We start from the raw sequence: 26,804 nt of genomic DNA, 5'->3' as shown, positions 1-26,804 counted from the left end.
TATTTAAATAAATAAATGATCTATTTACTATATAAAAAGGAGAATTTCCTACGTTTATAACTTTAACATATGAAATTTTCTTATTTTTAAGCTTATGAATGAGCTATCCATAGTATGATTTTTTTTTTAACCAGGAGTATTTATTGCAACTAGCTTAGTTTATTCTTAATTATAAATTCTAATATTTTATAGAATGGATATTGTATTTCAGTCTTGTTAAAGTGGGCCTTTGTTAAATATAAAGCAAAATACCTCCAGTAGGTCCTATGAGCAGTAAATTTTATGTTGTGTAGAGGTGAACAAGGTATTTTTACTCTAAATTTGTTTTCTAAATTATTATTTTCAAACCAGATCACAATGTTAACATTGCCTCATGGTTAAGTAAGGCAAACACAGTGCTTTTTATTTAATTTCAAGCTTAAAACAGATGACAAGATGCAAAAATCATTTGCTCAGGATTATATATGTATGTAGAATTGCTAATGTCCTAGGTTCACAGCCATAATTGTTGTTCTCTATGTTAAAGCTTATGGGAAAACTTATTTAGCTCCATACTGTAGTTCTCATAACTTTACTTACAAACAAATAAGTTTACCTGAAACTATAGATGATGATTAAGCAACATCTGAGGAAAAAGACATGTTTATTCAGAAATCATTGGTAAGATCTATAATAGTACATGTTTTATATGTCACACAGAGTATAACGCTTGGTTTAAGTGAGTAGCTTTTCATGTTATTCAGGAAGCATATTAAAAGTTCTCCACTCAGCTCTTTTGCTTTCCCTTTCTCATTCTTTCTGCCTCTTGATCTCTTGGTTTTAAAATCTTCCTCCTTATTTTGTAGACACTGCTCTCCTGTTCACTACTTCTTCTCTGTCTTTACGTCTCACCACTGGGCCTCTCTCAGTGTCTGTTTTCCCAACCTTCATCCCAAATTCCAGCTGTATATCTACAACCAGTTGGTCAGGTAACTTTGCACCTTTTTCAGTGCACTCTTTGATAGAGCATGCTCTGTTCTTTTTGTTTGGTTTGCTTTTTTCTTTCTTTCTTTCTTTCTTTCTTTTTTTTTTTTTTTAACAGCCTGGAGGCTTCTTGTCAAATGTCCCATAGATTGTACCTTTTTGTTTCCACATTAATTTGATATGCTGATTGTTCACAAAGTGGAATGACAGTTTTTGTGTTTTTTATTAAGTGTTTGTTGGATGTGTGAATGCATTTTTGTTGATTAGTCGCCAATACAGATCTAAATCAATAAATGAGCAGCCCACCCTTTACTTAACTTTGGCATCTACATATAAGGAGAATTTAATAGTAACTTTTTAACTACTCAGATAACTTTACCTAAAACTGTAATTTCTCTTAACCCTTCGGAGCTAAGATACATTGGGCTATTTAATTTCAGAGATTGGGTTAAATTGAGAAATTTGAGGCATTTGGTGCATTCATTTCCATAAGTAAATAGTCATGTTTATATGCAAAAGGCATCTGACTGTGATACTCAGTTTTCTCTCCATAATTACCACCTCACATTGTGTCTCTTAGGCAATGGGAACCAAAAAGTGGTATAGTGATACCTGAAATAAAACCAGACTGAATTTGAAAGTAAAAGTTAAAAAGGGACATGGATATGTTTTTATGTTTGCTTGCTTGTTTGGGGACTTTGAACTTTGTTTTTGTTGTTGTTTTGGTCGTTATTGTTTTGGGTTTGGGTTTGTGTGTTTTCTGGTCTGAACCTTCAGAATAAATTTCTTGTATCTTCTGTTATGAAAAAGAATCACCTATGAAAAGTGAATATGTAAGTATTAATCAGTCATCATTGTCCAGATATTCTAAAGATTTTCTTTTCTGAATTTGCCACTGTTTTTTCTTTGCTAATCTTTACAAACGATTACAAGTAAAACATAAATTTTCATTTTCTGAATGAGTTGACTCATCACAGCTTCTGTTATTTCAAAGTTTTTCAAAGAAGTAGTAGGAATGTCTTGTTTTTACACAGCTTGTTGATAAGGCAATGAATGGTAGAGCCCTGAGTAATTTCTGCCTATAGATTCAATCTGACTGTTCTTCATGGTGTGACCATAGGTTTCTGACAAAGCGAGAGCAAAAACTAATGCAACGACGACAACATGCAGAGGAGCTGCTAGAGTGGAAGCGACGTTTGGATGCAGAGGAAGCAGAAATCCGTCAAATGGAAAAACAAGCTTTGGCTGCTTGGGACAAAGAATTAATAAAACCTAAAACTCCTAAGAAAGAACTTGAGGACCAGAGAACAGAACAGAAAGGTAATAAATACTACCCCTGTTCAGACTATAAACCAAAGCCTAACATAACTGGAAGGTATACTTCATTATTTTTAAAAAGGTGAATGATTAAGTGTGAAGAAGGCAGAATTTATTTTACTCTAGTAAATTGCAATTGCAAGTGCCACAAATATTGGAAATATGAGAATATTGTGAATAATCTTTATGCTAGTATACTTGAAAACTTAGAAGGGGTAAATTCTATGAAATGGAAATGGGTTTTTCCATGACCAAGTAGGGTTTAACACATTCAGAAATACCAGTAATGTGGCAAATTACTTAAACAGATTAAAGGAGAAAAATTATATGACATCTTCATGGGTTTAGAAAAGGTACTGGATAAAATCCTAGGAGCATTTGTGATAAAACAAATTTCAGATAAAGTAGCAATAGAAGGGAGCTTTCTTTATCTAATGTAGGATATGCTAACAAAAATGAAAAAGCAAACGTACAACAAAGTACCATACTTAATGATAAAAAAGAAAATTTTCCCTTTGAATTTGGAAATAAGACAAAGATTTTCATGTAAGGAGTAAAAAGAAGCAAAACTCATTATTACAGATGATAAAGTTGTGCACATGGAAAATCCAGCATTTACAGGTCAGTTCTTAGAATTAACAAGTGAGTTTAGCATGGTTGCTAGATATAAAATTTATAAACAAAATTCAATTACATGTCTATAGAGCAGCAGAAATTGGTTAGAAAATCTAATTTTTAAAAGAGATACCACTTATAGAAAAAAAATATGAAGTACTAGGAATAAATTTAAAAATAACCAAGATCTTTCTGGCAAAAACTTTAGAATTTTATTAGGAGACATTAGAAAAGATCAAAACATACAGAAAGCTTTTCCATATTCACAGATTCAGTGTCATGAAGATGTTCATTCTGCCTGAACTTATTTATCGATTCAAGACAATTTAAATCAGAAACCCAGCAAGACACTGGGTATTATACTATATGTTGGCAAATTGAATTTGAATTAAAAGAATGTAAAAAAATAATAATAAAAATAAAAAGAAAGAAACCCAGCAAGATTTCTTTGTAGGATTTGACAAGCTTATTTTAAAACTTGTATGAAAGAACAAAGGACCAGAAAACCAAGACACTCCTAAAGAAGAACCACAAAACGGAGAACTTACTTTACTAGATATCAAAATTTATAAAAGTATAGTAATTAAAACAGGATTATTTGTACAGAAATAGACAAATAGACTATGAAACAGCCAGGGAAAATACTCATGTGTATATGGCAAATTGACTTCTGACATAGGTAACTTTGCAGAGCAGTGAAGAAAGGAGTGACTCTCCCAAGAAATTTTGGGGACAGGAAAATACGAAATCAGATCCCTACATTGACAATCTAGAAAGATCCAGCTGAAGGGTTAAAAAGCAGGGGGTGAGGGTAAAAATTAGAACTATAGAACTTTTAGAGGACATATAAGAGAATATCTGTCTGACATCAAGGAATGGGAAGATTTCTTTAATTTTTTTTTTTTAATTTTTATTTATTTATGATAGTCACAGAGAGAGAGAGAGATAGAGGCAGAGTCACAGGCAGAGGGAGAAGCAGGCTCCATGCACCGGGAGCCCGACGTGGGATTCGATCCTAGGTCTCCAGGATCGCGCCCTGGGCCAAAGGCACGCGCCAAACCGCTGCGCCACCCAGGGATCCCGGAAGATTTCTTTAACGTGGTAATACAAAGCAAAACCGTGAAGGGAAAGATCAGTAAATTTGACTTTAATAAATTAAGAATTTCTATTCATTAATACACCATAAAAAAGGCAACAAAATAAGAGTATTCATAACACATATAACTGGCAAAGGAATAGTATGAGAATATGCAAGAAACTCCTGTGAATCAAAAATAAAATGACAACCACATTTTTAAAAAATGGGCAAAAGAGCAGGTAATTCATAAATGAAGAATTCCAAATCATCAGTAAACATCTGAAAAGATGTTCAACTTTATTAGTAATTAGGATATTAAAACCATAAAGAAATACTATTTCACACCTGTATTCATTTCCTAGGGCTGCTATAACAAATTATCACAAATTTGGTAGCTTAAAAAAATGTTTTATTCTCTCCCTTCTGGAGGCCAGAAGTACAAAAGCAAGGTGTTGGTAGCACTGTGCTTCCTCTGAAGATTCCAGAGAACAATCTTTCCTTCCTTCTATGAGCTTGTGGTGGCTGTGCTGTAGGCATTCCTTGTGTCTGGATAACTGCAGTCTCACATTGTCTCTCCTCCATGTCTGTCTGTTCCTCTCTTGTCAATTAAGAGAACTTATCAGTGGATTTAGGGCCTACCCAGATAATCCAGGATGATCTCATCATGAGATACCTCCATTGTTTTAAAAAGATTTTACTTACTTTTTTTGGAGTGAGAGAGAACACACAGGGTTGTGAGCAGGGGCAGGGGCAGAGGGAGAATCCACGCAGACTCTGAGCTAAGCACAGAGCCCAATGTGGGGCTCAGTCCCATAATCCTGAGATCATGACCTGAGCTGAAATCAAGAGTTGGTCACCAAACCAACTGAGCCAACTCATCATGAGAACCTTAATTACATCTACAAGGACCTGTTTTTGAAATAAGATTACATTCATAGGTTCTGGGGGTTAAGACATAGACATATCTTTTTGAGGGCCATTATTCAACCCGTTCAAATACCCATTAAACCTGTTGGTGTTTAGGTAGAGCAAGGAACTGCTCTACTGGTATTATTAAACCTATTTTGAAAAATAGGTTGAAAAAAGAGGCATTAAAAATAATCAAGGGGCACTTAGATGGCACAGTCATTTGGGACTCCGACTATTGATTATGGTTCAGGTCATGATCTTAGGGCCATGAGATCAAGCCCTTCGTCGGGCTCGACTGGCTGTGTAGCCTGCTTACGATTCTCTCTCTGCCCCTCCTGCCTCTTGTGCACATGCTCGCTTTCAAATAAATAAATCAACATAAAAACAATTGATAAAAGAATAAAAGTGAGCTACACATATCCTACAATTCAGTTGTTCCATTCCCAGGTATGAATCCTAGAGCAGTGGTTCTTAAAGTATGGCCCATGAAACTCTGAGGGAATCTCTGAGATCCTTTCAGAGGGCCTGGGAGGTTAAAATTATTTTTATAATCCTAATATGTTGTTTGCCTTTTTCACTGTGTTGACATTATACTGATGTAGCAAATATAATGGTGGGTAAATTTGCTGATGCCCTAGCATGAATCAAGACAGAGTGGCACCAAATTGTTAGTAGTCATTGTATTCTTCACCACTTTGCACTAATGATAGCATGCCAGTTTTATATTAAAATGTTCTTAAATAAGCAACAAGCAAATACTAATTTTGTTGAGTTTCAACCTTTGAGTGCCTTTTTTTTTTTTTAAAGATTTTATTTATTTATTTGAGAGCCAGTGAGCACAGAGAGAGCATGAGCTGGGGGAAGGAGAGGAAGAAGCTGACTCCCCTGCTAAGCAGGTACCCCAATGCAGGGCTCTATCCCAGGACCCTGGGATCAGGACCTGAGCTGAAGGCAGACGCTTAACTGACTGAGCCATCCAAGTGCCCCTGAGTACATATATTTTTAATATTTTGTGTGGCAAAATAGGAAATGCATATAGCATTTGCATGTGCCAAAAGTTGATGGTCTTAAAGCGAAGCACTTAATGCAATGATTTGAATTGCAAGCTGAAGCCTTTCTTTTCCATGGAGTACCATTTTCACTTAAATGGTTAAAAACCATGGTTATTTATACTTGGGTATTTGGCAAACAGTTTCTCAGAAATAGATAAAGCACCTCTGACACTTCAAGGAAAACAAGTGAGTTTTTATTGCCAGTGATAAAATATAAGCTTTCAAGTGAAAGTTTGGAATTTTAGAAATGCTCTTTTCCCTATTGTGAGCTGGACCACTTTCCAGTACTTAAAAGACTTTCCTGTTATAATGGGTGATGATATTAATCAGCCATCTTTTCATATTGTATGATGAAATACGTCAACACTGGGAAGATCTTCATAACTCGGTGAACCAATGCTTTCCAAGTGACCCGTGATGATTTAGAAAATCATTCATGAGTAAAAATATCCATTGAAAGTACAAAGTTGACTGAAGGATGTAATGTAACAGATCACAGAAAGTTTATTGATATGATTTCAGATTCCACGTGACAGCTAACATGGGAGAAACTACCAATTGTCAAGTTTTGGTGTGACATCAAAAAAGAATATCCACAATTATCCATAAAGACTATTAGAATACACTTCCCTTTCTAATTACATATATTCTTTGTGAGGCCAGATTTTCTGCATATGCTTCAACCAAAACAACATACAGCCACATATTGCAGACAGAAGGAGATATGAGAATCCAGCCGTCTTCTGTTAAATCATTAAAGATATTTTTAAAAATGTAAAACAATTCCTCTCCTTTCCACTAAGCCCTTCTCTGTTTGCATCAGCCAAAATCCTTACTTAAACTAACAGACTTTATAGTAATGTGATTCACTAAGTCATGAGATTAAAAATTGTATCTAAATGCAACAAGTGAAATTATATAAAAGCAAATGTAAATCGTAACAGTTAAACATTTCTTTTGACCCAGATGGTGGACTTTTTCTTGTTTTTTACTCTCTCTAGAAATAGCAAGTGAAGCAGAATCTCCAGTACCTTCCTACTCTCACCTACACAGTGAAAGCTCTATTCCAGAAGAATTGGGCAGCCCTGCTGTTGGATATATACAATCTGAGTCTGTAGTTCAGGAGCAGCCAGGGAGTCCAGATCATAGTGTACTTACTGAAGAAATGGTTTTTTCACAAGAACTGGAATCTTCTACCTCTCCTAGTAAACATGTAAGTTAATATATATTTATTCCTCAAAACTTCTTTAGACAAAAGCCTGTCTAAAAGGTATATTAGTAACAGGTGTTTTCTTTTTTCTTAACAGTTATATTCTTGCAATTCGTGACAGTGTTGACTATCACCCATACCTGCAACATGCAGTATGTGATATTTGAACAGGAGTAAAGCTTTTTATTGACTTGTAAAGATTTATAAATATATGAATTTTAGCTTTAGTGGCAGTTTTAAATTTTATATTATTAGGTCTATTAATGTTGAAAGGATAGAAACTTCTAAAATCTTTAAAAGATAATTTAAGATTGGGGCACCTGGCTGGCTCACCCAGTAGAGCACGTGACTCTTGATCCCACGGTCATGAGTTCGAGCCCCACATGTATGTGGAAATTACTTAAATAAATAAAACTTTTTTAAAAAGATAATTTAAGTTTAATTTAAATTTAAAGATAATGTATAGGAACAATACAAGTTCTTATTAAAATCTGTCTTCTATTATATAATAGAAACAATGAGATCTTAAATAGCAATGTGCCTTTTCTATATTTAGCTAATAACTGCCCTTATAAATCAGAATAAAAGTAGTGGTTTCGTCTCTTTAAAACAGATCTGAAATGGTTATTGACTCTAAATTAGAGTAATGGTCACTGTTAGAATAAGGTTTTCCACATTTCTTTAATTCTATACTTCATTAAAAAAAAAACCTGATAAAAGCTTAAGCTAGAAGCTTAATTTTTTTTAAATTTGATTTTATAAGGTATATGAAGGAATTAGCATAATATTAAATATGAAGTGAATACAAACTTTGTTAAAGTCTCTCTTTGTCTAAAAACTACACTTAAATTCAGAAGGGAATATTCTTTGGTAGAGTCTTCATTTTATTGTGGGTTTAAAGAATGAATTGCATTTCCCCTGTTGAAAAATCAGATTCATGTCTATTATGACACCTAAAAGATTTGGGGAAAAAAACATTTTTTATCCAGTAATCCAATAAATAACCTGTTCTGCGCTATGTTGGAAAAGACTCCCGTGCCTTGGGCACAAACCTGAAAACAGAGGTTTTAGATTATAAAAGGCTTCTATTTAAATTATGTTAGCAAATTCTTAGTTATTATGTGAAAATAGGCTTGTATATAATTGTATGTGGAATTTACAAAGCAAACTATGTTTTTTGCCACAATCTTATTTCCTGTGAATTGATTAGATCCTACCTAGCATTGTTATTGAGATTCAAAATAGCCACCACCTGATCAAACACTAAAAATTAGCTTTTTTCCTCACCAAAAAAAAGTCAAATCTAGTGTGCCTTAGAGTGATTTTTAAAATAAAAACCAATGGGATCCCTGGGTGGCGCAGCGGTTTAGCACCTGTCTTTGGCCCAGGGCGCGATCCTGGAGACCCGGGATCGAATCCCACGTCGGGCTCCCGGTGCATGGAGCCTGCTTCTCCCTCTGCCTGTGTCTCTGCCTCTCTCTCTCTCTCTCTCTCTCTCTCTATCATAAATTAAAAAAAAATTAAAAAAAAGAAAATTTTAATAAAAAATAAAATAAAAACCAATATTTATTGATTGCTTATTACCAAATGCCAGCTAATATGCTAAATGTCTTATGTGGATTATCTTCACAACAATTCTGTAAATACTGTTTTAAGCCCCTTTCTGAAGCTCAGCAGGCTAGGAAGCTTTCCCAAATTCACAGATACAGGAAGTGATGATAGCTAGGAATCAAAGTAGGTGTTCTCAGGGTAGAAATTATGTCCTTCATAATAATCTCTTGTGGACAATCTTCTTATGTCTTCTTTCATTCCTCCTTTCTTCTCTTTTTCCCTTCTTTCCACAAAACCAGTCCATATTTAGTGTTTTTAAGATTTATTTTTCAGTTTTATTGAGATAAAATTGAGACACATCACTGTATAAGTTTTGTGTACAACATAATGGCTCGACGTACATATATTGTGAAATGATTATTACATTAAGTTTAGTTAATATCTGTCACCTCATATAGTAACAAAATAATGTCTTTTTCGTTATAATGAGAACATTTATGTTCTTCTCTTAGCAACTTCCACATAATACCATGCAACAATATTAAGTATAGTCATCACATTGTATATTATATCCCTAGGACTTGTGTATCTTATGACTGGAAGTTTGTATCTTTGCCCAATTCCCCCCACCTCAGATAACCACAAACCTGATCTCTTCTATGAGTTTGAGTTTTTTTAGATTCTACATATAAGTGAGATCATACAGTATTTGTCTTTCTCTTATTTCTCTTAGCACAGTGCCCTCCAGGTCTATCCATCTTGCAAATGGCAGGATTTCCTTCTTTCTTTATGGCTGAAGAGTATGCCTCTGTGTGTGTGTGTGTGTGTGTGTGTGTGTGTGTATATGCATGCATGTGCACATGTGTGTGTGTGCAAGTGCACATAAATGCACCGCATTTTCTTTATCCATTTATCTATCAGTGGAGAACTACCATATGATCAAGCAACTCTACTTCTGGGTATATATCTGAAAGAAATTACTATGTCAAAAAGATACCTGCACCATGTTTAGAATTCTTTTAATTAAAAATTAAGAGGGTGGGATCCCTGGGTGGCGCAGCGGTTTAGTGCCTGCCTTTGGCCCAGGGCGCGATCCTGGAGACCTGGGATCGAATCCCACATCGGGCTCCCGGTGCATGGAGCCTGCTTCTCCCTCTGCCTGTGTCTCTGCCTCTCTCTCTCTCTGTGACTATCATAAATAAATAAATTTAAAAAAAAATTAAGAGGGTAAATATCACTTAAACAGTAACCACTCCTACATTATTACAAACTTTTTTAAAAAGTGTGCTTCTTTATAACTTTTTTCTGTAATTTTAAAAGAATTGAGGTTTTATCCTTTGTGTAATTTATAAACATTTTATACCATAGAGTTATTTAAAATTAAAATTCTTGGTAAATATTATCTTTAACTGTTTGGTATCTCGAATATTAAATAGATTTTACAAATATATCACAAAACAGTTCCCATTTGGTTTTCTGTTTGAACAGTCACCTCCTAAGAGCTGCACATCTGTGTCAAAGCAAGAGTCTAGCAAAGGAAGTCATAGGACTGGAGGACAGTATCGTCTACCTGTCAAGTCCCAGCAACACTGTTACAGTTGGTCAGATGAGTCATTATCTATGACACAGTCAGGTAAGACTGATAACAAGGAGTTAGTGTTCTTTGTATAATACGTTTTGTTTATCCATATGTTAGTATCATGTTATCCCTCATTGCATTTGTAAAGGCTTTTTGCTTGCCAAGATTAAATCACATAATTTCATGGTTTTTCATTGATAATCATTTGCCGAACTACATAAAATACGACACACTGTTATATTCTTGGGTTGTTTATAGGCAGTCATTTATTCATCAGACATTGTTGGATTTTTTTTCAATGTGCCAGATACTGCTTAAGTGTTCCCTACTGCTCTGTGCATAACCTGTGAAACCAGACAGCATATTACTGTGATCAGACTTTACCCAGTGGGTCTTCCTAACTAGCATAGAAACTCCTGGAAAGGAGAGTCCATATTTTGTTAACAGGTGTGGCACCAGACCTAGCAGATACTTTACATTGCACATGCCAGGTATTTATTAAATGTTTTCTGAATGAATTAATGATGACCATGAGGAGAGATAGCAGGAGGTAGTGCAGGATAGTTTAAGTTTTAAAGGAGAAAAGGTAGAGAATAGATTGCAAAGGGCAGTGGGGAACATTGTCTATTTTCCTGTAACCTCTATTCTACTATAATCTCTATGGTGTTAGATTTGGAAGAATGAACAACCTCTCTCTATAAGACTTAATCTTGGGAAGCATATCTATATAGGCAGTGTTCAGTTTATATAGTTTATATCCCAATCTTCCTTGGAAGATTAATACTGTATTGAGTGTATGCCTTTTGAGCTCATTTTTAGTTTGCATTTGAGAGTAGACATTTAATAAAAGAAAAATGAAAATACTATTCTTGTTTTGGTCTCTGATTCTATTCTGTGCCCCCTGTTTTCAGTGTTTCAAATGATAGTAAATCATGGGATATTCTCACATTTGTATTTATAAACTACTCTTTTTCTTTGAATAACTGCATAGTATTTCAAATAATAGATATTTTGCAACTTAGTTAACCGTTTCCCTAGTGATCATTTAGATTTTCTCAAAATTGCCAATACTATAATGAACATCTTCTGTATATTGTTGAATATTTCAGTAAGAATACATTCTTAGAAATTGAATTACTTAGGTCAAACCAGTTGAAGAATGTTGTCTACCATATTTATCTGTTGAAAATTATTATTATTATTTTATATATTTGTTTTCATGTGCTCTGGTGAAGAGTTAGTGCCAGTGGAATAACATGTCAGTAGACATAAACTTGATACTTGGAAACATGGATTCTTTTCTTGGCTTTATTACTCACTGGTGACTTTCTCCAAGTTTCTTTTCCATATTAGGCATCATAACCATCCTTGCATGAGTTATGGACCAACAGTTAATGCTCATGTTAATAAGATACTATTTTATTGGTAAAATGTAATTCAAGTAAGAATGGTTTTAGAGAAATAGCTCTGAGATTTCTAAACTATAGATCCCATCTACCTATTAATGATGATATCATTATAGGTAGTGTTTGTGGTCAGTTTTAGTGTATTGGAATTATATAATGCTTTTCTCACTTGAGTGATGGAGAGTGTGTTACTAGCCAAGTACCTATTGGCTGCGTATGTCAAATAATCAGGAACTTAATTTTTTCAATTAGATTATTCTGTCCATCAGGTTATTCTGTCTTGACGTGTTTAAACAAATCAAAATATCATTTACTTGTCTCCTCCTCTCTCCCCCACTACCCAAAAAAAACCCTGTGGGAGAGAATTCCATAAAGGCAATAAATTAGAGTTGCTTGGGTAAAAAAACAATTTCTAAAGATTCTCTTAGATGCTACTAATGATGTACTATGCAGTAATACTATATTAAGGCAGCGAATATATTCCCATTCGCTCTCATAGACTTTATTTAATTTCTACCTTTAATTTGTATACTTTTGGTTTCTTTAGTACTTAAAAGTAGAAACATTCTCCAAGGTCTTTCATCTAAAAGCTCCAAGTTTTTCATCAACCACTGTTAAATCTTCACAACCATAGATGATAAATATTTTTATTAGAAAAATCACTGCTGGGGGGCGCTTGGGTGGCTCAGTTGGTTAAGTGTCTGTCTGCCTTTGGGTTGGGTCATGATCTCAAAGTCCTGGAATTGAGCCCTGCATCGTGCTCCCTGCCATGCTTCTCCCTGTCCCTCTGCCTGCCCCTTTCCCTGCTTGTGCTCTCTGTCAAATAAATAAAACCTTAAAATCACTGCTGGCATATGCAATTTAAAAAATATATTTAAAATAATCATTTTGGAAGGGGGACAAAGTTGAAACTAAATCTGTGGGAGTATAATGGTCCTGTTTACAATTTTATCAAAGTAATGTCTCAAGTTTTGGAAGCACATAAAAGTTTATCAAGCTAAAAGGAACACAGTTTTAAAAGATGCAAAGGTATGGGTTTATACTTCATTTTAGAAAGGTTTTAATTTTTAGGTCAGCCTGCAGTCCTGTTCCTAATCATTATACTAGAATCATCAATTGAATCTCTACAAAGCCTGTCACTAAGGATTCAGGGTCTTTTAACCCTGAAACCAATTGATTGACTTTTTTATCAGAAATTAAAAAACAAAACAAAACAAAAAAAACAAGGGAGATAGTTGCTCTTTCCCACCCACCACCATTTTTTAGTTTTAGACCAAAAAATATATTACCTAAAATGTAGCTACATAAAATGTTTGTCTTAAGTGAGAATGAACCCTACCACCGTTTATTGAGCTTTTATGGTAGTCGTGGTGCTGTGCTGTATACTTTATCCACCTTACTTAATCTTCATATCAATTCTAGAAATTGGTAGGGGTCAACCACCTTATGGACTACCAGTAGTAGATCTAGAATTGAAAATGGCTTTTACTACTACATTATTTTGTGAGTGTTGATCAGTAAATAGTGAGCTTTGCCCATATGAAGGTATGATGCCACCATGGTATAAGATGGGTATAACTTTCTTGAGATACCTTAGGTCCGCAACATAGAAGTGACAGGAACTTGGATTTCATTATTTCTAATCCAGATACTGGGATCACATTATCAAAAAAGACTATCCTCCTTTTGCACTTAAATCAGTTCCATAACTAGTTCTTGTGCAATTTAATCTGAAGTACCTGATAAACACCTGGTTATTTACAGCATAATGTTGTAGTATACATCTGAGTCTTCAGATATGTATACATAGTATTTCTATTTTAATAGTACTTCTATTGCTGTTAAATGTCTCACTCAACATTAGTGTCTGGAAATGACACCATTGTGTGATTTTAGGAAAAGGTGTGAGGAATAGTCATTTTTATTCTATGTAATTTCCAGGTGAAATGAAATAAGCATCTTTAAATAATACTATTTTCATATCAAGTGGCACTTATTATAATGAAATGTCTTTTTCATGATTTTGTTATGACTGGACATCTACTTTGTGTATGTATGTGTGTGTGTAGGGAACTATTGGGAAGAAAATAAGATTTAACTAGCTTCATTTCAGTTATTTTAAATATTTTAAGAGCTTTTAAAGAAAGGTTACAGCAGAGTATATTTCTTTGAAATTTCTCTCTTTCCTTTTATGTGGTATTAAGACATCATCTGATGATTCACTATCAGTTTAAAATGACAGAATTTCAGGGCACCAGGGTGGCTCTGTTGGTTGAGAGTCTGATTCTTGGTTTTGACTCAGGTCATGATTTCAGGGTTGTGAGATCGAGTCCTGAAGTTGGGCTCCACACTCAGTGGAAAGTCTGCTTAGGATTCTCTCTCCCTTTCCCCCTCACTCTGCTTGCACACTCCCTCTCTCTTTCTTTCAGATAAATAAATCTTTAAAAAAACAATAAAAATAAAATTACAAAATCTCAGGGTGTCTGGGTGGCTCAGTTAAGTATCCAACTCCTGATCTAAGCTCAGGTCTTAATATTAGGGTTGTGAGTTCAGGCCCAATGTTGGGCTTCATGGGCATAGAGCCTACTTTAAGAAACAAAAAAAAAGAATTTCAATTTGATTTTAATATGACTTAAAAACAACTAAGGGGAGGGACAGGTAAATATTAATTATCATTAGGGAATAATTCCTTACAATTTCCAAATTTCTCTAACCTAAAAGTTTTTCAACTTCCAGTTGCTTGTCTCACCAAGACAGGATACCTTGAGAGATTTATTTGCAATTTCAAATAGTACAATTAGAAAGTGAAGATAAATAGGAGGAGACTCCCCTCCTCACCCAACAGAGATTTAGGGGAAAAGTGGGGGGATGCAAATCACTAATAAATTTTTTTCAAAAGCTCAAATTCTTTAATTTTAAATGATAGATTGACTTTATTTAAGTGTATTATTTGCACTGCTGCTTTTCATTAATAGTTATTGAATTAACTATTTTTAAAAAGATTTATTTACTCACTTGAGAGAGAAAGGGAGCGAGGGGGATTAGGGGCAGAAGGGGAGAGAGAGAGAGAGAGAATCTCAAGCAGACTTCCTGCTGATCTGGGAGCCTGAATTAGAGCTCAGTCCCAGGATCACAAGTTCATGACATGGTCCAAAATGAAGAGTCAGTCACTTAACCAACTAAGCCACCCAGGTACCCCAAATAAACTATTCTGAGTTAGGGATCCCTGGGTGGCTCAGCGGTTTGGCGCCTGCCTTTGGCCCAGGGCATGATCCTGGAGACCCGGGATTGAGTCCCACGTCAGGCTCCCTGCATGGAGCCTGCTTCTCCCTCTGCCTGTGTCTCTGCCTCTCTCTCTGTGTCTCTCATGAATAAATAAATAAAATCTTAAAAAAAAAAAAAACTATTCTGAGTTAAAGCTAAATAAAAGATTTTGTATCTCTTTCAGAAACAACATCTGACCAAAGTGACATTGAAGGTAGAATCAGAGCCCTAAAGGATGAGTTGCGGAAAAGGAAATCAGTTGTGGACCAGCTGAAGAAGGAACAGAGAAAACGGCAGAAGGAAAGATTGAAAGCCCAAGAAGCCAGTCTGATCAAACAATTAGAGGTTAGACATAGTAGGAAGAGGGTTTAATATAAAGGCTAATGTATATGTAAAGTCTAAATGTTTTTAATATTGTTAATAAAGTAATGGATTAGAAGTTTTCAGTATTAGTTTGGTACATATTTTAACCTCTTTTTAAAAAATCTGAGGCTGGCTATCTAAACTCTTGCTTAAAATATTAAACATTAAAATAATAAATCTTATGAAGTAGTAAGTAAATATTAAAATCAAGTATTAAAGATTTTTTTCCTGAATAAGAAAGGTTATTAGGCCTATGAAAGATTTATATCCATGCCCTCTGAAGCAAAGAATCATTAGATAATTCTATTTAAAAAAAAAGATTAATAATTCTAGCTATTGAAATTATTACTACCTTTTTAAAAACAATTTGTTTTTTAAGCAGAGTGTTTTTTAAGCACTTTATTAAAGTGATTCTGTACTACTTGAATGGCTCCAAAATGATGATTATAAACTTGACTCTTCTCCCAAGTTTTAGCAGCCTTTCCTGATTCTATCCCAGGCTGGAAACCTGGTTTTGATAAGTTCCTTATTCTATTTTCTCCTATCCATTTGATCACTGGGTCCCATTAATTCTTTTTTTTATAAATCTTCTTGCTTGTCATTTTCCATTCCAACTGCCATCACACTATTTGGAGCCTCATGACCTCTCTGCATAGCCTCTTGAATGTCCTTGTCTCTGGTTGCTTCCCTGTTGCTTGTATACCTTCTGCCAGCCTAGTGTTCCTTAAATGCCACATTGATCATAGAATCAGTTTAAACTTCCTGCTCCTCACAAGATTTCCTTCTCATGGCGTTACCAGGGAAGACCATTCAGCTTCTATATGAACACTTTCAGTAATCAGAAATTTCAGATTTTGAAGGCAGTTGATATCATTGTTGGACTTTAGGTTCTCCAAATGTTAGAAAGCTTTTGTTATGTTTAGCCAGTATTTCTGTCCCTGTAATGGTCCTTGTTGTGGTCACACCAAATATGTGTTCCTCTTACCTATATTAGTTTAATCATCAGATATTTAAGTGCCTATTTGTATACCAGGAACTTAGCTAATAACGTCACACATATTCTTCATTTATCCTTAAGCAACAAGGTATGGCTTTACTATCCCTTCTTACAGATGAGGAAACTGAGTTTCAAGGAGATTAGTGGTATTCAGGAACACAGCTCTTAAGTGGTAAAGCTAGGATTTTAATATATCTCTAATTCTGAATTTTGTACCCTTACCATTATGCTACACTATCTTCCACATGGAAAATAAGGCTGTTAACAGATGTGGAGAAAATAGACATTTACATAGGTACACGATACAGAGAAGGGAACAGGGATTGTAACTTGCACAGATGTTTAGAAGTAAGAAAAGTGACTAAGGTAGAATGGCCATACTAGCAAGATCATGTTGGAAAGTAGTGGGAAACACAATTTAAAAATAAAGATCATGTTCAGGACTTTAGAATCAAATGAGTTTGGACTTCAGGTCAGCAGTCTTCAACCTGACCACACATTAGAATTAACTAAGGAGCTTTTTGAAAAATATGAATATCCAGGCTCACTCCCAGAAGTATTAATTCATCTAGGATGGGACCTATGATTTAAAAGCACTAGTGTAGGTAATGAGGTGCCATTGAAAATTAAATGAAATGCTTAGATTGAAAAGCCTTGCACAAAAATGTTCATTAATGGATATGCCAACCAGAAAGATCTCTAGAAAAGTGCCATAGAATCCATGTCATTCAGCATTTTATTAAGTGGTTTACAGACAAGAGAAAGTTCTGTATTTAGGTTTTAGAATTACAGAATATGTTGGAGAAATACATAATATATAGCATTTCATATACAAAATCATTTGGATTTTATATAATCACAAATGTAATAAATCAACTACATTCATGTAAGTATAGCTCTTACATCAGAATTCAGAGGAAGATAATATGGATAGTGAAAGTTGTAAAAGTAGGGATTTTAGCCCAAGTGTTAGGGATCTATAGCAATTGAGTAGCATGTGTATATTCATTCATTCATTCTTAATATTTAGTGATAGCCTGTTTGGGACCAGACACTGAGTAGGTATTGAACATACAGCATTGAACAGAACAGATGTAGTCTCAAATAGTGATGTAAAAGTAGGAATTTTAACCCAGAAAACTAAGAAATATAGTAGATGAATTATTGCTTCATGGGTATTAAATGTCTGTAGAGTGGAGACTTTGTCATTTCCTAATTGATTTAGGATTATAGTCACACATTTTGCTTATTATACATAGACTATTTTAAGAAGGATCTATGAGTAACTATTTTTTTTTCTATGAGTAACTATTGATAGCACTCTAGGGAATGATGTGATATTGGGAGAAAGATTTTTTACATTATATCTTCTTCACTGTTTGAATATTTTATCATAAAATATACTATTTTCTAATTTAAAATAGTTTTTTAAAATTCTGTATAGTGACTCCTCTGATTTTTCTAAACTTAGTCATATGATGAATTCATTAAGAAAACTGAAGCAGAACTTAGCCGAGATTTGGAAACATCACCAACAGCCAAGCCTCAGATTAAAACACTCTCCTCAGCTTCTGAAAAACCCAAGATCAAGCCCCTCCCGTTACACAGGTAGAAATTTGTCATAACTTATCTATATTCTGCCTTCTTTGAGAAAAGTTTGTGAAAAGCATAAGACTTTTTTAGTAGAGCTATCTTTTAAGTAACTGTGAAATTGTAGAAGTAAAATTAATGGTTAATATTTTTATTTTCACTGAAGTAAAATTGTTATGTATGATATAATCAGATCAAATGGTATAAGGTCCAGATTTAAAAATATATTTTGAATTCTGAAATCTGGTGGTTGCAATGAAAATAGTAGCATTGTAAGTTGTTATAGACGTTTTGAAAAGCAGTTTGTCAGTGTTTCAAAAGTAAAAAACAATCTGTGACTTTTGACTCAGTAATTCCACTTCTGGAAACCTACCTTGAGAAAATATGGGCTACCAAAAATCTGTGTTATCTAACATCCTTTATCAATATAACACACTGGAGCTTGGTATATCATTGAAACCAAGCATAATAGGATGTTGCTAAAGTTAGAATAGACTGGAAAAATAAAAAGTAAATTGTGAAAACCTTGAACTCAGTCATTCTTAGTAGTATCCACTTTACTTTTCAGAAGAGGTGAAGCCTTTGAAGGTTTTTAAAGAAAATATTTAGGAATTTTTTTGTCTGTTACAAAAGTAATGTATACTCATTATAATTAATTTCACATTACCTGAGTTTGAATCCTGGCTTCAATACCACTTAGCTATTTAACTTTGTCAGGAAAGTTATTTAATCCCTCTATGCTTTGTTTTTTTTTTAGTAGGGATTTATATCCCTATAATAACACCTGGCTAATTAACTTCTTATGAGGGTTAAAAGACAACTTAGAACAGATGTTAGCATACAGTTAGCACTACATATTAATTACTATTATTATTTTTATTAGAATACTGAAGGAAGCAGTAAAAAGAAAGCCTTAAATTATATACCCGACTACCTCAAAATTGCAAATGTCAACAGTATTTCCTTTTAGGACTTATTATGCTTAGATTTTTATGTGTATTTTTTCATTGTTATAAACTTTACATTTTGTTTTTAGATTTCTACATAATATACTATTGAATGGTTTTATAGTTTTATTTTCTAGGCTATTGGAGGATTTTAACCAGGGAATGATACAATCACATTTGTGTTCAGAGAGATTTTTCTGACTATTCTATGAAGGAAAGATAGAAAAGAGTAAGCTTGGAAGCAGGGAGAATAGGAGTCTAAACCAGACCTCAAATAATCAGTGATAATAAGAACAGAGGAGATAAATTTAGAAATATTTAAGAAATAGAGGCATCTAACTCGCTCAGTGAAACATGCAACTCTTGATCTTAGGGTCATAAGTTTGAGCCCCATGTTGGGAGTAGAGTTTATTTTTAAACAAAAAGAATTTATCCTTAAAAACACTTAAAAAATATTTAAGTAGACTTGACTAATTAAAGTTCTAGATAGTGAAGCAGGAGAAATCTAGAATGACTTACAGATTTGTCTTAAGTAGTTGCTTGAGTCAAAGTTCCATTAACCTGAATGGAAAACTAGAGATATTCTTTTGTGGGAAGTGTATAATTTTCATTTTAGACTAATTGTGCCCATAGTTCACTTAAGGGGAATTATACAGGAAAGAGATCAGGGTGAGATATATGGGGATGATCAGCATAAAGATGGTGGTTGAATTTATTCAGAGAGAATAAAAGGGAGCCAAGTACTAAATAGGATAAAATAGCATTTAAAGGCATTATAAAGAGAGTAGAAGACAAATACTGTAACTTCACAAATAAAGAGAAGGCAAGAAAATGAAGAATGTAATTTTTCCTGTTAAAGAATAAGAGAGGGGCAAAATTTTGAGGCTTATGGCATAATTACAAGCTAAGAGGAAAAAATTAGTTGAAGGACTAAAGATGATAGGAAAGAGAATATACATATACTTGAAGAGTACCATTAATGATCGGTGGAACTGTGTGAGATTTTAGGCAGAAAGAGGTTCAAACAGTCAACTTTGAATAAGGGTGAAGGACCCCCTTTTTTCTTTCCTGCAGATAAGGAAAGGCAATTGGGATAGCTATGAATATAGATATATTTGTAGATGGAAAATTTGACAGTAAGAAAGTTCATGCTGGTGGACTCTGTTTTTCTCACTAAAGAAGCAAGATCATCTACTGAGAGTGATGAAGGCCAGAAATAGGCTTGATGAAAGTGACAGGATGGGACACCTCCCGGAAGCAGAAGTAGTTGTCTAAGACTTGACGGCTTTTTGTTACTAGTTATTGTAATGTCAGCAATACATTTGTTTCTGCTCATTTTTCTGTTTCAGATCTGAAACCGCAAAGAACTGGAAATCACTAACAGAATCAGAACGCTCCAGAGGATCGTTGGAGTCTATTGCTGAACACGTTGGTATGTAACTAGAAAAAAATAATTCTGTATCTACAAAAACTATGGATTTATGCAAATGCCTACACAATTCTACCTCTGTATTTTTTTTTATTAAAAAATGAATTTCTTGGGGATCCCTGTGTGGCTCAGCAGTTTAGCGCCTGCCTGGGTTCCTGGGATCGAGTCCCATGTTGGGCTCCCTGCATGGAGCCTGCTTCTTCCTCTGCCTGTGTCTCTGCCTCTCTCTTTCTCTCTCATGAATAAATAAATAAATAATTAAAAAAAAATTCTCTACAGGGCAGCCCCGGTGGCCCAGCGGTTTAGCTCTGCTTTTGGCCCAGGGCATGATCCTGGAGACCCGGGATTGAGTCCCACATCAGGTTCCCTGCATGGAGCCTGCTTCTCCCTCTGCCTATTTCTCTGCCTCTCTGTGTCTCTCATGAATAAATAAATAAAATCTTAAAAAAAAAATGAATTTCTTAAAGATAGTAATTATTGGGATTTTAAGTTACTTTGATATTTTAAAGTGATTTGGTTATATATAAATTTTGTTAATAAGTCTTTTTGTCTCAAATTCATGATAAAAACTGAAGCATAAAGGCATTACTCTAAAATGGCTGAATGTATCATTGGTTTCATTAATCAGATTTTATAACTGATTATATATTTTTAGCCTATACTGTTGTTCAGAATTAAGTGGTCGTATATATTTTTTCAATTTAATCTAAAGAAATATAAGAATTATTGAAAATAAAGTATAATTCAATGAGGAAATAAAGCTGAGACATAAAATAGCCTACTTAGAAGCAATGACAAAACAGATTTGAATTCAAAACTTTTAATTCTTGATTTGTTAGCTCATCAAATCTTTTTTTCCCTTCATTTTAACTCTTAAAGTGCTTTATTTGAGGTACCTGGGTGGTTCAGTTGGTTAAACAGCCAACTCTTGATTTCAGCTCAGGTTAGGGTCCTGGAGTGGAGCCCCACATCAAGCTCTGCGCTCAGTGGGGAGTCTGCTTGAAGATTGTCTCTCTGTCTCTCTGCCCCTCCCCCTAGACTTGAGCACTTTCTCTCTCAAATCTTTTTTTAAAAAATGCTATATTTGCAGAAATAATTATCTTTTTTCTTGTGTTTTTTTTACATTTGAGAGCTTAATTGAATTCCTCAGGAAAATTCATTCTTTTTGAAGTACATATAGAATACTTCCCTTCCTTCCTTCATTGTTTTTCTATATGAAATATGTATATAATATCCATCGTACAGTTCTGGTTTTGCATGATTGAGGATGATCATGCAAATCAGTGTCTCCATAAACTGAGAGACATTTTTCTACACTTTATAAGTTAAGACAACACTTATAAAATTATTTCAAAATTTAAATTTTCAGTCATTCTATTCTGGATATTGTTGGTTTAATATATTCTTTTAAAGGAAAACCTTACCTTATACAGTAACCAAAACAGGTTATATTTATTGACCAGAGTTTTTCCTAATGAAGATTTAGCTTTTATTTAACCTTTCATTCCCGAAGTTAAAAGATTGTGGTTAAATAATTTTGATATGATTTTTTCTTTTCCTTTAAGATGCTGCATTGGCAGGTTCCGAGAGATCAGTACCAGAAAGGTCACTGTCTGCATATGCAAAGAGAGTGATTGAATTGGATAGACAAACAGAAGAGCATTTCCAGACTTCGTCTCCAATTCTTAGATCATCAAGAACTAGAGCAGAATCTGGAGATTCTCTGGAAAACGTACCTTCCTTACCTCTTCTCAAAGAATTGAATGTCTCTAATAGAATTCTGGATGTGTCAGATGCCAAGGTTGAGGAAGACTCTAGTCAAAAATCAGAAATACAAGAAGTAGACTATACAAAAGTGGAAGAAAGTGTGATTGAAGAGGCCTATTCGAAACAATCTAGGAAGTCTGATGTCTTACTGAAACTAGACCTAGAACAGGGAGACTCATCTGAAATTCTTTCAAGGAAAGATCTTTCTTTAGATTCTATAAATGTTCAGAAAGACTTAGTTAGATTAGCCATTGAAAATCTTCATAGAAAGGAGTTGAAAGAGTCAGATCAAGATATGGATCATAGTCCAAACATCCAATCAGAAAGAGACATTCAGGAACAAAAGAACATAAAGGAAAGGGACTTATCTTTGTTAGAACATCTTTTTGCTCCTAAAGAGATTCCATACTCTGAAGATTTTGAAATGTCTTCCTTCAAGAAAGACATTTCAGCTGAATTGTACAAAGATGACTTTGAGGTGTCATCTTTGTTGTCACTCAGGAAGGACTCTCAGTCCTGCAGAGACAAGTCACAGCCAACCAGGAACTCTACAAGTAGAGCCATTAGCTTTGGCAGTGATGATGAAATCAGTGAGTGCCTCAGTGAGAAAAGCCTTTCTGTTCAGAGCAGTGTCCACTCTGAGAGGCTGTTAGAACTCAAGTCCCCTACTGAACTTATGAAAAGTAAGGAGCGCAGTGATGTAGAGCATGAACAGAGAGTTACAGAAACCTCTTCCTTGGTTTCAGTTTCTGTGGCAGATGAGTTACATGATTTCCACATTGGTGATAGGGTGTTGATTGGCAATGTTCAGCCAGGAACTCTTCGATTCAAAGGTGTGACTAGTTTTGCAAAAGGATTTTGGGCTGGAGTAGAGTTGGATAAAGCTGAAGGAAATAACAATGGAACATATGATGGCATTGTATACTTTGTGTGCAAAGAGAAACATGGTATTTTTGCTCCTCCTCAAAAAATATCTCACATTCCAGAAAACTTTGATGACTATGTAGACATAAATGAAGATGAAGATTCTTACTCAGATGGACAGTATCAATACTATAATCAAGAACAAAAAGATACAGTGGATTCCAAGTTTGATAAAGAAAAGGACGCAGTTGATTATTTTTATGAGAATTCTCCATCTAGTATGCACAATATAGAAGCCTCACTTGGTAGAAGCCTTAAAATAGAAACAGACAACATTCAGGACATTTCCGGGGTACTTGAAGCCCATGTTCACCAGCAGTCTTCAGTGGATTCACTGATCTGTTCACAGGAAAACAAAAACCTTGTTTCTAGTGCCACAGAAAAGATCTCCATTGCTGTAGAAGACGATACTTTAGATAATACCTTTTCTGAAGAATTAAAGAAGCAACAACAGTTTACAGAAAGGGAAGAGAACCTATATCCCGAGGTGTCAGAGAAGCTTTCTACTCCACTTCTGGATCTTTTAACAAGAGAAAAGAACCAATTGGAAGCCCAACTGAGGTCAACTCAAAGTGAGGAAAAAAAGTCAGAGCAACAGCTAGAAAGAGTCTCTTTACTGACAGACAGTTTACTAACAGTCTTTGTGAAGGACACAGTCAATCAACTACAAGAAATCAAAAAATCTAGGAATGAAAAAATCCAGCTTAGCAATCAAGAGCTTCTTGATGATGATCAAAAGAAAGTTCTACCCCAAGCCCTATCCCCAGATCTTGAGGAACAGTCATCAATTGCTCCAGGTTGCTTCTTAAGGTCTGAATTGGAAGATGAAAAAGAAGAGATTTCTTCACCAGATATATGCCCCAGACCTGTAAGTATTTTATCTAGACAGAATGTCAATTAACAGCTCTTGAGAGTTTTTTTTTTGTGACGTGTTATTTGATAAAAATCACTAGTACTAGTTTTTAAAGGCCTCATCGCTATTTTCCTGTCTGAAGTATAATTGTCCTCTGTTATGTCATGAGTGGTCACTATAGGGTTGTCACAGACACTAGCAGCTTTATGCTGGATTGATGACCCTTGTTTGCTGTCCGCAGGTTAGAGTCCCTTCCAGGATTCACTGAACAGATTTATTTCCTGGAGCTTTCCAGTGGTTCTCAATCCAGTTCATTTTGCCTATGAAATAATTTGTCCACCTAGCTACTCAGTCATAGTTACCCTGAAGATATTAGCAGTTGTGATGTTGATTCTGATAAAACTGAAATATATCCACTATGACATATACTCAGACCATCAGCTTACTTAGGTGCCCATGGACATTTGAACAAAAGTAATGATTTTGAGTAACTTGAGCCAGATAATCACCAAAGGTGAGAAATTTTGTATACCATTAACATACCCCAGAGACAAGAAAGTCCCTCAGAAAACAATGATAAATCAAAAAGAAAAAAAACAACTAATCAATAAACATTGTATAAAAATTCAAGTATAAGGCTTATGTAAGCACAGTTATGGGAAACCAGGTAGTTTTTTCTTAACTTGTTAATTGGCAGCCACCATATTGTTTTTATTTTGCTTATAGAGAAGTAATAAATATACAAATAATATATTTGCTTTGTCTTTAAGAAAAAAAAAAACCCAAATGAGTGATCTGAGGTCACTAAATGGTGGTCTATCTGAATGGTTCCAATTCTGTAGGAGAGTCCAGTATTTGGTGCCAGTGGGCAGGAAGAACTTGCGAAGAGACTTGCTGAACTTGAGATCAGCCGGGAGTTCCTGAGTGTGTTAGGAGATGATCAAGATTGGTTTGATGAAGACTTTGGTTTGAGCTCTTCTCACAAGATCCCCAAAAATAAAGCAGAAGAAACAATTGTACCTCTAATGGCAGAACCTAAAAGAGCTCCCCAGAAGCCATGTGAAACACTATTGGCAGTCCCACATACTACAGAGGAAGTAGAAATTCTGGTACATAATGCAGCAGAAGAACTCTGGAAATGGAAAGAATTAGGTCATGATCTTCATAGCATCAGCATTCCTACAAAACTGCTTGGCTGTGCCAGTAAGGGTCTAGATATAGAAAGCACTAGTAAAAGAGTCTACAAACAGGTATGTAACATGGAACGATAATTTAATCTTTGAATTTATTTCTGTTGTCTGAACTTTGGATTCTCAGCCATTTTGTTTTACTTTTCTCTTTCAAGGCGGTTTTTGATTTAACAAAAGAGATTTTTGAGGAAATATTCGCAGAGGATCCCAACTTGAATCAACCTGTCTGGATGAAGCCATGTAGAATCAACTCTAGTTATTTCCGACGAGTGAAAAATCCAAATAACCTTGATGAAATCAAGGTAAACTGCAAACTAGAGAGTATCTCCTTTTTTGACTTGCTATTCATTTATGCAGATCTATAAATGCCATGAAAACAGATACTCTTCTGTGTTATTCACCCTCTGTCCTCAAGGCCTGTCACATAGTGGGTATTGAACAAATGTTTGTTGATTCATTGAATCCAAGAGCAGTGGAGGAATGGGTGAGTGGGAATCCTGAATTCTCAAGTTTTTGCAAAGCATAGTTTTAACAGTCATTTCCTGTGTGTGTGTGTGTGTGTGTGTGTGTGTATAATTTATAACATTTAAGTTATAACATTTAAGAAAAAATTAGGAAATAGGGAAATAAATTATTGTGATTCATTGGAGTTTTAGGTAAATTTTTGGTGATTTAGAGATAGATATTCTAGAATTACACGTGAAAAGATGTCATATATCAAACATGCCAGCCCTAGACAGGTGTTACCTTTTCATCTTTGATTTTGGAGGTTTCAGATTAGTAATGTGGTTTTGAAATATGTGGGATAGTAATATGATTTATAAAACATATTATTATCTAAGAAGCCTCTGAAAAGATTAAGTACCCTAAAGCTACAGTAACTCCCAACAAAACTTTAGAGTCACAATGATAGCAATTCTCTGCCTATTCACATGTACAAATACATATATATATATTTATATATTTATACTGACAAATACTATATTTTATAATGCAAATTTATTTTATTAATCTATTAATAACAATGAATAAGCTGAAATAAGATAAAATACCTAATATATATCTGTATCTATAATACCTGTGTATGTGTGTATGTGTGTGTGCGTGTGTGTATACACAGAATGCATACACACACGCACACACACACAGGTCATATAACAAACAAAGGTTATATTTCCAGTATAGTGCCTCTCAAACTGTAATGTGAGTATGAATCATCTGGAGATTTTGTTAAAATGGAGATTCTTATGCAGCAGGTCTGGAGCAGGACCTGAGATTCTGCATTTCTAACAAGCTCCTTAGTGATGTAGCTTCTCTTGACCCTAGAACCACTCCGAGTAGCAAGGGTCTGGAGTTGTATTTTCCAGACCTTATTTGATCATGGAAAGCTGATTTTTCCCTACAGTGTACCTCCAACTATAGTTGATCCTTGAACATTGTTGGCAGTTAGGGATGCCAACCCCCTACTCAATTGAAAATCTTTATGGATAGTCTACCAGAAAGCTTACAAGTAATAGTTAACACATACTTTGTATATGTATTATATACTGTATTCTTAGAATAAAGTAAGCTAGAGAAAAGAAATGTTATTAGGAAAATCTCAAGAGAAACTACATTTATGGTACTGGAATGTACTCAATTGAAAAAAAATCCATGTGTAACTAAATGGACCCACAAGAGTTTAAGAGTCAACTGTACTCATCTTACTGGTATATTTTTCTTAAAATCATCAAAGAGTAAAATACAGTAAAGAACATATACAATATTCTGGTGTATAATGTGGAGGCCTGGTGTATAATG

General features: G+C 34.6%; 1 protein-coding gene across 4 annotated transcripts in view; it reads left to right on the top strand.

Annotated features, from left to right (window-relative positions):
* CEP350 (centrosomal protein 350) overlaps positions 1 to 26,804 on the top strand; it is a 151,298-nt gene that overhangs the window by 105,301 nt on the left and 19,193 nt on the right. For 3 of the 4 annotated variants that reach the window (XM_041756348.1, XM_041756359.1, XM_041756337.1), the window contains exons 28-37: positions 846 to 968; positions 2,084 to 2,283; positions 6,936 to 7,147; positions 10,184 to 10,328; positions 15,129 to 15,289; positions 17,776 to 17,912; positions 20,191 to 20,273; positions 21,836 to 23,829; positions 24,657 to 25,064; positions 25,160 to 25,306. In XM_041756348.1, coding sequence (XP_041612282.1) covers positions 846 to 968; positions 2,084 to 2,283; positions 6,936 to 7,147; positions 10,184 to 10,328; positions 15,129 to 15,289; positions 17,776 to 17,912; positions 20,191 to 20,273; positions 21,836 to 23,829; positions 24,657 to 25,064; positions 25,160 to 25,306 — 3,610 coding nt within the window. The remainder of the gene's footprint in view (positions 1 to 845; positions 969 to 2,083; positions 2,284 to 6,935; positions 7,148 to 10,183; positions 10,329 to 15,128; positions 15,290 to 17,775; positions 17,913 to 20,190; positions 20,274 to 21,835; positions 23,830 to 24,656; positions 25,065 to 25,159; positions 25,307 to 26,804) is intronic. The other variant, XM_041756369.1, reaches the window with a different exon arrangement.

This window comes from Vulpes lagopus, chromosome 1, assembly GCF_018345385.1.
Source record: "Vulpes lagopus strain Blue_001 chromosome 1, ASM1834538v1, whole genome shotgun sequence".
In the NCBI taxonomy this organism is placed as follows: Eukaryota; Metazoa; Chordata; class Mammalia; order Carnivora; family Canidae; genus Vulpes; species Vulpes lagopus.
The sequence above is the reverse complement of the archived record's forward strand: the minus strand, read 5'-3'. Positions and strand labels throughout refer to the sequence as shown.